General features: G+C 36.3%; 1 protein-coding gene across 7 annotated transcripts in view; it reads left to right on the forward strand.

Annotated features, from left to right (window-relative positions):
• The window catches only part of LOC126272722 (V-type proton ATPase 116 kDa subunit a 1), a 610777-nt gene that overhangs the window by 570154 nt on the left and 27779 nt on the right, over positions 1 to 12844 (forward strand). For all 7 annotated transcript variants that reach the window (XM_049975766.1, XM_049975767.1, XM_049975765.1 and 4 more), the window contains 3 exons: positions 2068 to 2180; positions 8481 to 8605; positions 9345 to 9583. In XM_049975766.1, the coding sequence (XP_049831723.1) occupies positions 2068 to 2180; positions 8481 to 8605; positions 9345 to 9583 (477 nt within the window). The remainder of the gene's footprint in view (positions 1 to 2067; positions 2181 to 8480; positions 8606 to 9344; positions 9584 to 12844) is intronic.

Raw genomic sequence — 12844 nt, forward strand, 5'->3', positions numbered from 1 at the left:
AGTCGGCCATACCCTTTCAAAGGAACTATCCTAGCATTTGTGTGAAGCAGTTTAGGGAAATCACAGAAAACCTAAATCAGGATGTCCGGATGTGGGTTTGAATCATCGTCTTCCTGAATGGTAGTCTAGAGTGCTAAACAATGTGCCAGAGAGAATTTTCAGTCTGTGTTATGCGGTGACCTGCAGTTGTTTCAATTTTATTAGCCTCTGATCCTCATTAGACTTGTATTACACAGACAGACCATCCTGATACAAATGTGTTACAACCATTGTTGTACTTTGCCAAAGATACAGAGATTTTCGAAGACACACCTTAATCTCCAATGTGCAGTTTTATGTTGTTCAAAAGCTGTAGTTCATGTTCTCCATCTGCTGCAAAAGATTTGCAACTTAATTACTTATAAATGCAAAATTAATACAGCACTTTCCTTACATTTCCCCTGTGGAACGACAATACCTCCTACCAAATTCCTTGGTGTTTCGGACATTAATTTCCAAGCAATTCCATATCTAGAGGCATCCTTGTCAGGCTTACACTCTTTTTGTTAGTCAGTTAGTTTCACATTCCATGGATCATTTTGCATGATAAATTGTAATGATATGGAATGAGTCATTTTACACTCACATCACAAATTAATTTGTAAACAAGGCTATCTGCTGAACCTTTATAAGTTTATTTAAAAAACATGCAGATGTGAGTTGGTAATTCCTGTCCATCGCCTTTTACAATAACTGAAATTTTTCTACAGAATAGAAGGAGATGTCAAGGAGAAACTTCTTCAAATTTTATTTTGCTGTCAGTCAGACATTTTATGTTCCTTGATAAGTCATAAAGAATTTTGGATGCACTATTATGCACCACTGTTTAGTGCTAGAGAGAGCCTTAATGTGGAGTAGTGAATGTCATTTTTCCTTTTAGTGTTGTAATTACATACATTAGTGTTCCTTTTGACATGCAGTAGACAATTTACAACAAATGTCTTGGGGAATAAATATACTGTGACGCAATAGTCGGCCAGCCCAACTCCTTGAACAAATGTCTGCAAGAGTTTCATGAGTGATCGCCACATAATATTCTGTTATGGAGCTCTGAAGACTTTCTTTCTTGAAGATAATTTACCCCAAAACATTGCTCCATATGACATTATTGAATGGAAATATACAAAAATATGGCAGCTTACTGATTTCTGTCTCCCCAAGATTTGCAGTTATCCTAAGTGCAAATGTGGCTGAACTAAGTTGTTTTAGAATTTCCAGAATGTGCTTTTTCCAGGTATATTCTCTTAAATATGAACACCTAAAAATTTTCAAGTTTCCTCACTCTATATTATATCTTACCGTGTGTTATACTTATCATTGGTGTAGTACCCCTTTTTACATATTCTCCCTCAAAACCAGTACCACTGGGGAAAAAAATAAAAATTTGAACACCCGTAGTTACCAAATGAATTAGTTCAGTTTCTTGCAGCTAACCATTCATAAATTTTTTTGTGTTACAGAAAGTAATTGCCACATTTTACACCAGTACAACGCTTTATATGTCTGCCTGGTTCAACATATGCAACAACTTTATAAAAATTTGATAAAAAATGTGAAAGACTGGAAAAGTAAACAAAAATCCATGGTCCCCCACCCATTCTCTTATTTGTACACATTGTTATGAAGTAATTTGCAAACTGCTCACTTGAGATCCAGAGTTAGTTAATAAAGGGACAACTGTGTAGTATATTATTCACATGAATAAGCCAGACAAAATATTCTCAATAGCTGCATTAGGTGTTCAATAAAATAGTAAATTGACTTCAAACACACAGTCTGTTGTGGCACCCTTTGACTATTTTTTCATCTTGGAGGATAACCTTTGTTTTTTAGATTGGTTAATAATTTATTTCATGAGTGATAATATTAATTGATGCCAGTATTGTTATTCAATGCTTACAGTCTTTAGGTATTGCAAAGTCAAATATTATTTTGCTGTTCACCCTATTTTGATACCTCTATTCTGCTTTTCATTATAATATTTTAAAAGATGTGCACAAATTTCAGTTTTGTGTTTTCTGTCTTTAGCTGGCTGAAGCAAACAAGATCATGTACCTGAACTCATATAAAATGAAGTTATCTATAATATTTGGAGTTCTTCACATGATATTTGGAGTGTGCCTTAGTGTAGTGAATCATGTGTAAGTACCTACTAAATTAATTTTCTGTACTTCCATATATACAAAAGTTAATATCAGTGTATTTGTTACTTGGAGTTATATTAAAATAAACAGCAGATCATTATATGGAACAACTGAATAATGAGAAAATGGGCCATATGAAGTGCTAATGATAAACCCCACTAAATATCTGCCGTGCTTATATTAGCAACTTCTTCTGTTTTAATAACTATTTGAGTATTCAGTTTTGATTACACTTATGTTATTGTTCCATGAAATATATTATACTTTGAATAGATGTCGGTGTTTAGGTTTTTATGTCCTGTATGCTGTACAAGATGAAATGATGAAATCATATGATCTTTTGCAGTATAGAGTGCCACGGTCGGCAGGTGGTTTGACACATTGTTACACAGTGCGCCTGTGAGGGATTATGTATTGGTACATTCTCCCTCCATTTGATCAGTTATGCTACATGTGAAAGAATGTCAACTAGTAGCAATCATAAGACAATACTCACATTTATCTGCTGTTGGTTTCCATCTGTTGCTGTGTTAGCATTTGCTATTGGAATTTTCCACAGGCTCTTGAAGTCCTATTCCTGTAATTAATAAGGATGAGTTAAACTTGTCCATATCCATATTAAGTTGACAGTAGAGCTGGAGATTGAGAGTCAGGTATTTTTTCTGGACCACATTGTGCAAAAAGTAGCAGTTAGCTCTTTTGGATGTATTGTCTATCACAAATGAATACATACAGATTTAATCACTCACCTGTAGTTGCCGTCACCAACCAGAGAAATCTGATGTGTTAAGCTGAAGATAATTGATCACAAGGCTCAATAATTTGGTGAGAAGAGATCCTAAACAGTGAATTATAGCAGCTGAGGGAAGTTTTCTGTAGAGACTTTAGTATACAGAGGATCCCATTAAAAGTGCTTTCCTCACAGTGTTATCAGAAAGGAAGAAACTTGAGTGATGCTAGGAGCTATTGTGTACTTACGAAATTGGAGCAATCTGTCAGTGAAAAAATGAAGGGCATTAGAAAATCATAAGATCACATCAAATTTCATCCCTCCCATCAAGACATTTAGCTTGTTCTGCTCATCAAATATTACCTTCTCATTTGGAAGTCAGTTGCTGAGCACATTCTTTGCAAAGTGGAATAGTGTACACCAGCCAGGGAAACAGCATAGTGAAGGAATGATGTCTGGAGCAATAACTTCAAACATGAAGTCTCCCACCCAATGATTCTGTTGTTTCACAACCTTACATTTCCCAGAAGCATGCAAGTAACTCAAACAATACACGGAAACAGCCTGAGGCCAGTTAGAAGCTCAACACCAGCCCAAAGAGAGAAAAAAAAAGAAAGGAAAGAAAGAAAGAAGGCTGGTGACCAGGACAGAGGTTGCAAAGATTCAATTCCTATGACCTGCTATTGCATTCAGTTGTACAGTTTTGCACCCACAGTGGTTGACAGCCTGATTTTCATTATTTTTATATGCCTTTGCGCATGCACCATATATTAGTATGTGAAATCTGACAAGGAGGCTTGGGCAAAACAATATAGGGTTTTTGTGGTAGCATCTGGCAAATCACACAGGATCTATATGGATATTTAATATGCCAGAAAAGCTTTAGATCACTGATATTGTTATTGAGGTATAAATTTCACAAAGAACTTGTGTCCAGTTTAGGACTGGCGTAGGTGTGGAAGGGAAGGAACAGCAGAGGAGGGAGTGAAGAAAGACAGTGATGGTGTGGAACATGTGTGTACAGATGAGGTTGGAAATGGCCACTGGGATGGAGGGGGTATGTGAAGGACACTGACTACTTGCCCGTAACATGCTGACGGCCGAAGTGTGTGTGTGTGTGTGTGTGTGTGTGTGTGTGTGTGTGTGTGTGTGTGTGTGTGTGGGGGGGGGGGGGGGGGGTGTTCAGTTCAGGAAAGCAAGCTCCTGGCTACAGTTTGATAGGCTCATACATCAGTGTGGATAGTTAGTTTCTTAATGACCATATCCAAACAGAACACCGTGCAGTTATTGCAACAACTTGGTAAATTTGTGGATGCTTTCACAGATTCATGGCATAAAGAGAATTTAGTTGAAGCCCTGGCCGATAATTAATGTGGAATGTGCATTTTATAGGATTCATTGGGCAACTAGATTAGATTAGATTAGATGAGATTAGATTAATACTTGTTCCATAGATCATTAATACGACACTTCGTAATGATGTGGAACGTGTCAGGTTAATGAAAGATGTCTGTACAAGATATTACATTACACAAAATATTGCAGGACACTAATGCTTAAGTTAGTTTTTTTTCCCTCCCTTAATTTATATCTAAAAATTCAGCCAATGAGTAGAAGGAGTTGTCATCTAGAAATTCTTTTAATTTATTTTTAAATGTTGATTGACTATCTGTCAGGCTTTTGATGCTGTTTGGTAGGTGACCAAAGACTTTTGTGGCAGCATAATTTACCCCCTTCTGTGCCAAAGTCAGATTTAACCCTGCATAGTGAAGATCATCCTTTCTCCTGGTGTTATAGCTATGCACACTATTACTTTTGAACTGGGCTGGATTATTAACAACAAATTTCATAAGTGAATATATATACTGTGAGGTTACTATGAGGATCCCTAGATCCTTAAATAGATGTCTGCAAGATGACCGTGGGTGGGCTCCAGCAATTATTCTGGTTACACGTTTTTGAGCAATGAATACTTTTCTACTACTCAACGATGAATTACCCGAGAATGCAGTGAATGAAAGTAGGCATAGTAAGCTAATTTACTGAGATTCTTATCACCAAAATTTGCAATAACCCTAATAGCATACGTAGCTGACCTCATACGTTTCAGCAGACCATAAATGTGTTGCTTCCAGTTTAACCTCTCATCAATGGACACACCTAAAAATTTTGAAAATTCTACCTTAGCTACAGACTTCTGTTCAAAGTCTATATTTATTACTGGAGTTGTGCCATTTACTGTACGGAACTGTATATACTGTGTTTTATCAAAATTTAAAGAGAGTCCGTTTGCTGAGAACCACTTAATAATTTTGTGAAAAACATCATTTACAATTACATCACTTAGTTCTTGGTTTTGGATGTTAGTACTATACTTGCATCATCACCCAAAAAGAACTAACTTTGCATCTTCATCAATATGGAATGGTAAGTCATTAATGTATATCAAGAACAGTAAAGGACCTAAGACCGAACCCTGTGGGACCCCGTGCTTGATAGCCCCCCAGTTTGAGGAATCAGCTGTTGTATTAACATTACATGAACCACTTATTTCAACTTTCTGCATTCTTCCAGTTAAGTATGAATTAAACCATTTGTGCACTGCCCCCTCAAACCACAATGATTTAGCTTATCTAAAAGAATTCCATGATTTACACAGTCAAAGGCCTTTGAGAGATCACAAAAAATACCAATGGGTGATGTCCGGTTATTCAGAGCATTTAATATTTGATCAGTGAAAGCGTATATAGCATTTTCTGTTAAAAAGCCTTTCTGAAAACCAAACTGACATTTTGTTAGTACTTTATTTTTGCATATATGGGAGGCTACTCTTGAATACATTACTTTCTCAAAAATTTTTGATAGAGCTGTCAGATGAGAGATTGGGCGATAGTTGTTGACATCCGACGTATCCCCTTTTTTATGCAATGGTTTTACAATGGCATATTTCAGTCTATCGGGGAAAACACCCTGCTCCAAAGAGGTATTACATACGTGGCTGAGAATCCTACTTATCTGTGGGGAACAAGCTTTAAGTATCTTGCTGGAAATGCCATCAATTCCGTAAGAGCTTTTACTTTTCAGTGAGTTTATTATTTTACTGATTTCAGAGGGAGAGGTTCGTGGAAATACAGTTGTTTCAAACTGCACAGGTATGGCCTCTTCTATTAGAAGCCTTGCCTCTTCTAGTGAAGATCTAGATCCTACTTTTTCCACAACATTTAAAAAATGATTGTTGAAAATATTTCCAATTTCAGATTGTTTGTTAGTACACTTGTCATTCAGTTTTATGGCACTAAAGTCTTCCTGTGCTCTTGGTTGCCCTGTTTCCCTTTCAATAATATCCCAAATTGCTTTAATTTTATTATCAGAGTTACTGATCTCAGACATGATACACATGCTTCTGGACTTTTTAATAACTTTTCTTAGTACCGCACAATAGTTTTTATAATATTGAACAATTTCGGGGTCAGTACTCCCTCTTGCTGTTAGATACAGTTCTCTTTTACGGTTGCAAGATATTCTTATTCCTTTAGTTAGCCAAGGTTTTTTATATGTTTTCTTGGAATTATGTTTCACTGTTTTCTTGGGAAAACAATTTTCAAATACCCTTAAAAATGTATCGTGAAATAAGTTATATTTCAAATTTGCATCGGGTTCCATATACACTTCATCCCAGTCTATCTCCTTTAGTCTTTCCCTAAAGTTTGCAATATTTATATTGTTAATTGAATGCACTGCTTTGAAATTCTGATTTGATATACTGCATGGAGCTATGCCATGTACTGTAACTAGCTGTGCACCATGATCTGAAAGACCATTCTCAACAGGATAAGCATTTATGTCCTTACACTTATCTTGGTCTATAAAAAAGTTATCTATCAATGTCCTGCTGTTCTTTGTTATCCGAGTAGGAAAATCAATGACGGAGCTCAAATTGAGAGAACTGAGTAATACTACAAGGTCATTCTTCCTATCACAGTCTTTCAGGGAATCAACATTGAAATCCCCACAAATGATAATTTGCTTTTCCTGTCTGACAGATAGCACAACAAAGCATCCAAGTTTTCTAGAAATAGCTGGATATTCCCTGAGGGGGACCTATACACTGTTACAATTATGAAAGTGCCATCATTTAGTTTTAGTTCAGTGGCACATGCTTCCATATGTTGCTCTACACAAAATTTTTTAGTTTCTAAATGTTTTGCGCTGTGGAAGCTTTTGACATATATGGCAACTCCTCCTCTCATCATATTATCTCTACTTACATGTGCAGCTAATTTGTACCCATTGATGCTAACCTTTTGCATATCAGTGACAATGTGATGCTCAGACAGGCATAGTACATGTATTACATTCTCAGTTTCTATATCTTCTAAACAAAGCAGAAGCTCATCAATTTTATTCTTCAATCCCCCAATATTTTGATGAAATATACTAACATTTTTCATTTTACTTTTGTGAGTATCTTGAACTTTTTTAACATCTTTAGTACTTGCCTGGCTGAGTTTCCCACTGGACACTGATCTTAAACTAAAAAAGAGTTACCACCATGAGATGTAGTTCCTCTCCCCTTTAAATTTCCTGCTCTAATCAACTTTGTGAAAAGGGAGTATTGGTTCCCTGCTGGTTCCATAGTTCCATCTATTTCTACAGTCTGTTTTGTAGCTGTTTTGAAAATGGTTTCACTTTCTTACATTATCTTTGACGGTATAACTGTTTCATAGTTTCCTTAATTTAGTGGCTGTTAAGAGGCTTTTTTTGTTTCTGATCATGATAATACATGGTGCTTTCATCAGTTGGTTTATTCTGTTAAGCCACTTAAGTTTATCCTGAGGCTACATCTCATGTTAAGATTTCTCTTAGGCATTTATATGTTCTCTGCAATCATTTCCTGTTCTTCTATCGTGATATTTTTAACAAGTGGTGGGTCAGATAATATATTTTCTGTTTTTTCCAAGGTATATTTTGAGGCCAATTTTCTGCACTGTTTTGTGTACCGATTTAACTGGTTTTAGAGTTTTCTGAATGTTGCTGAAAGGGAAAGTGACATCATCAGCAAATCCCATGCAATTCAAATTTGTTGTCTTTGAGTTCTGAAATGAGATGTTCTGTAAGGTAACTAGAACCTTCCTCTCATTATATATTCCAATATACAGTTGAAAAGAAGTGATGACAATCCATCTCTCTGTCTTAAACCTGTTTTTATGGGAATGGCATGGCATAAGAAAATTTTCATCAGAATTTAACTTTATATTCTGTGATTGTTAAGGTAATTTCTATCAATTTGACTAATTTTGTATTCATATTCCGTTATTATTGCAAGTGGTTCATTGTATTTCCTGTAATATATGATCACTAATTTGAAAGTAATGTTTTTTTTTTGTTTTTTTTTATTTTTTTTTTTTTTTTTCCGGCACAGCCTCCCTGGTATTTACTACTTTTGCTGTGGTTGATGGTTAACCCTACCATATAAAATCTTATTTCTTTTTTTATTGTTCAGGTGGAGTATCAGTACTGTGATTTCATTGGTTATGTTGTGCCTGAAGATGATTTCTTTTTTGCAGGCATTTTCGGAAGCGAATCAATATTGTCTTGGAATTTCTACCTCAAGTTCTCTTCCTCGTTCTGTTATTTGGATACCTGGTCTCTCTCATGTTTGTGAAGTGGGTTGTATACAGTGCAAAGAACGGTAAGTATTTCTGCATAAGCACTGCAAATGTAGTGTGGTAATAGTATCAGGAATAACAAAATTAACTGATTATTTTAAAAAGTAACAGCCATTTGAGTTTAAATAACAGAAAAAATGACATCTTTTAATTTAAGTAACAGTGATATATTTCAGACTTAAACAAGAGAGAATTCATATACAGCAAATGTCATTTTTAAGCAGTATGAACTTTTTTCTGTGTGAGAACATACATAACGCACAGTTTCTTCTAGGAGTAACGTAAACATAACATGAAATTTATTTTTTGCCTTATGATCGAAAACATCACCATGAAGAAAGTAAGGTAATTCAACATATTACCAAATTGAGAGACAATAAGGAGGCATATACTTTCCTGAAAGTAGGCCAGAAGCTAAAGCTGCAAGACCAGCCAAAATATGCTCCACCCAGAGAAATATGGAAAATAAATAAGGATAACACAGAATGGATAATATTATTGCTGCCATGTTTTTGTTTTAGTCTTGTTTCGTTGATGATATGTTTTCTTTTTTCTGCTGATGTAATAACATTAGACCTAGAATATTGTTTTATTATTGTATGCAATAAAAGGTTATAAGTCGTCTATGTTTAAGAAAATTTGCCACCCTAACTAACAGATTAGAAAATTAATTGCAGAATAGTTTTTCATAATATGTCAAAGTTCAGGTAAAGGTTAAAGATGTAATGAATATATTTGGGAAATGTCTTTGTCTGCTTCCAGAGCTGCTGACAAGTGAGCACTGTGCACCAAATGTGCTTATCACATTTATCAATATGCTGCTTTTCAAGCAAGCAGAGCCATTGTGCAATAGTGAGGGCAAAGACTGCTGCAACATATATATCTTTGAGAGTCAAGGAACAGTGCAGCAAATTATGGTGTTTGTTGCACTTCTTTGTGTCCCATGGTTGTTACTGGCGAAACCACTATACATTATGTGTTCTCGTAAGAAAAGCAGACAGGTATGTCATATTTGGAAAATATTATTTTTGTAATTGTGTTTATGTACAAAGTTTAATTTAGGTTTTGTGTACAGAGTTCAGGGAATTACGGGGGGGGGGGGGGGGGGGGGGGGGGTTGTTATGTAGTTAACATGAATGATGGGTGTAACCATGTTCAGTGGTGGTTAGTTATCATGAGGTAATGTGCTAAGCATATACACTAAACTTATGCCATTTCTCTTAAAGAGCAAGCCAGAAAGCACACTAAAATTATGCCTTCCTTTTCAAATGTGCACTGGTATGCAAATAACTTTGACAGAAACATGTTATGTAGCACTCTCTTCGCGATAACAAGAAACGCGTGTTGAGTGCTGAAATGATAGTCAGCCATTCTACAATTGACTCAGGGAGGGAGGGGGGGGGGGGGGGGGGGGGAGGGAGATAAACACACACACACACACACACACACACACACACACACACACACACACACACACACACATGTAGTTTTATTTTATTCATCGCAGTGTTAAACTATCTTTATATATAAAAATTCAGCCTGCATACTTTTGTATGTGCAAAACTAAAAAAGTAGTCGTTCAGTTCACTTGAAATTTTGACACCACTTCACATTTGAATATGTGCATGCTTTTATGTATTTGTTTCTTAAATACATATAACATATAAATAAGTATGTAATATATAAATGGGAATTGTTGTTACTAAAAATCTCGAAAAGTGTTTGATATAATTTCTCAAATTTTTAAATGCTACTCTAATTTGGAAGAATATAGGATACATATTTTTTAATTTATGTAATATATATAGGCACACACACACACACACACACACACACACACACACACACACACACACACACACACAATGAATATTAGTGAGATGTCGGTAGCAAAAATGTCAAAGTTCCTGACCAGTTTACTCCAAAGGTTAAATGCTACTCTATTAAAAATTCAGACTTACTTAGACTGTATATCTTATTAAACAACAAAGTAATTTTTTCTGTTAAAACTTATTGTGAGAAAGAGAATGCTCTGCTGTAAAAGTTTGTGATTCTGTTTCCTTTGTCACGGGACGTTTTAACTATGGTAGTGGGGCATTTAAACCATTAGGAAAATTATTTCTCCTGCGTGTATTCTTTCTCATTACATTCTCACATACTGTTTTTACAGAAAATAGGAAAGTTGTTTTTCTGTCTTATCAGCTTATGATCGGAATACTATGAGTACTGTAGAATCTGAATTCGCAGTAACAGTGGACAAGGCTGAAGGTCAGACGGGGCAGGAGGAGGGGGGGGGGGGGGGAGATGAACAGAAGGGTGGGAGGATATTGACAAAAAGAGCAGAAAGGCGAAGACAGGCAGAGAGATGGAGCAGGAGGATATGGAGAGAGGGAGGAGGAGAAGATTGACGGAGGGGGGGGGGGGGTGCGGCAAGGGTGGTGATGGATGTAGAGAGAAGGGAGGAGGAGGAGGAGGAGGAGGAGGAGATGGAGATGGATGCAAGTGAGTGAGAGGAAGAAATGGGCAGGGACAGGGGGAGATTAGGACATATATCCAATTTCCATGCATATAGAAATGGGTGCTTTCTCTTTCCTTTCTATTCCATTTAACCAGACTTAAATACAGCAGTCAGTGGCCAGATACAGCTACTGAACCACATAATTTAAATAGATTTAAACAGTTCAGTTTATAAATGTAAAAGTAATATATTCAATTCTGTTATGAGTACTGCCATTGTAAGTCAGAAGGCAATAGACAGTGGGAAATTTAGTATGAACATGTACTCTGTACATGATCTGCAGATGATCTGCTAAATAGACTGTTTTCCAGTAGAGATTTCGAGGCAAAAGTGAGATTTAAAGAGTTAAGTAGGTCTACTCTAAATGTAAATCTAACAGTAGGAGGGCATGCGATGTGGCTAACCGATTTAGCTCAAATTATGTTAACAGAACCAGATAAATGCCTCTCTCAAGTTACTGCAACTTTCCACTTGAGTGGGCAGTAGTGAAAAGTAAAATGCTCTCTAAAGATTTACATACAGAGATTTGGGTAACCAACATTTTATTATTGTTAATATTGTTGTTATTATTATTGTTGTTATTCTTATTATTTATTTGTTTCACCCTCTAAGGAGCACATGGAACCATTAGTTAGAACTGGTCTTCTTAGCTTTCTTGTTCTTATTTTCTGCCCAAAATGTCCTCATCCTTTCACTATGGGCCTGTCTTCTTTGTTGTGGCCATGCATTTTTCAATTTCAGATTCTTTTCCATCAGGTTTTTGGTTGGGAACTTCGGAGAGTTGTTTTTCTGTCTGTACGCAGTCTGTGTGGTTTCTAGTGGGTCAATACTGAGTTCTGTGAGGTCATTTTGGGTTTCTGATAGCCAGTGTGTCCTGGTTTGGTGAGTTCCTTTGATGATAAGGAAGATTTTCTTGGTTATTCTAGAGACATCCATTCTTGCTAAATGTCCGTAGAATTTCAGTCGTCTTTTCAGTGCAACTGACATGAAACGTTCAGCCCTTCAGTACAGTTCTTCAGAACTTTTGCACATCCAGATATCATCTTGAATCTTGACTCCAAATATTTTACTGAGTATTTGCCTTTCCATTTTCTCAATATCCTTGATGTTGATGGTTAATTACGATGTTTCAGTTGCGTAGAGCACTTCTGGAAGAGTGACTGTATGATAATGGTGAAGTTTGGCTTAGGTGGATAGTGATTTCTTATTGTATGTCATTGTATAAGCTTTAGGAAATTTTTCTGCTCTTGTTTTGTGAGGTACTTTTTCATTGCCAGTGTTGCTGATCATTTCACCCAAGTACTTAACTTGTTTGATGTCACCATCTTTTGTTGCAAGTGGTTTCAGATTTGAACTTTTGGACTCCATGAATTGTTTTTTTCTCGTAAGAAATTTGGAGTCCATCTAGCGGTTCTAGGCGCTCAGTCCGGAGCCGCGCGACTGCTACAGTCGCAGGTTCGAATACTGCCTTGGGCATGGATGTGTGTGATGTCCTTAGGTTAGTTAGGTTTAAGTAGTTCTAAGTTCTAGGGGACTGATGACCATAGATGTTAAGTCCCATAGTGCTCAGAGCCATTTGAACCAAATTTGGGGACCGGTTTTGATGGCAACCTCATGAAGTTTCTCAATGACATGTTTGGCTTACTAAGGAGTCCACATAATTATTGCTAGGTCATCAGCAAAAGCAAGGCATTTTATGTTGATTCATTTGTCCATTGTTCCCATATTTATTCCAGGTATTTCT

The sequence above is a fragment of the Schistocerca gregaria genome, chromosome 5 (genome assembly GCF_023897955.1).
Source record: "Schistocerca gregaria isolate iqSchGreg1 chromosome 5, iqSchGreg1.2, whole genome shotgun sequence".
Lineage (NCBI taxonomy): Eukaryota > Metazoa > Arthropoda > Insecta > Orthoptera > Acrididae > Schistocerca > Schistocerca gregaria.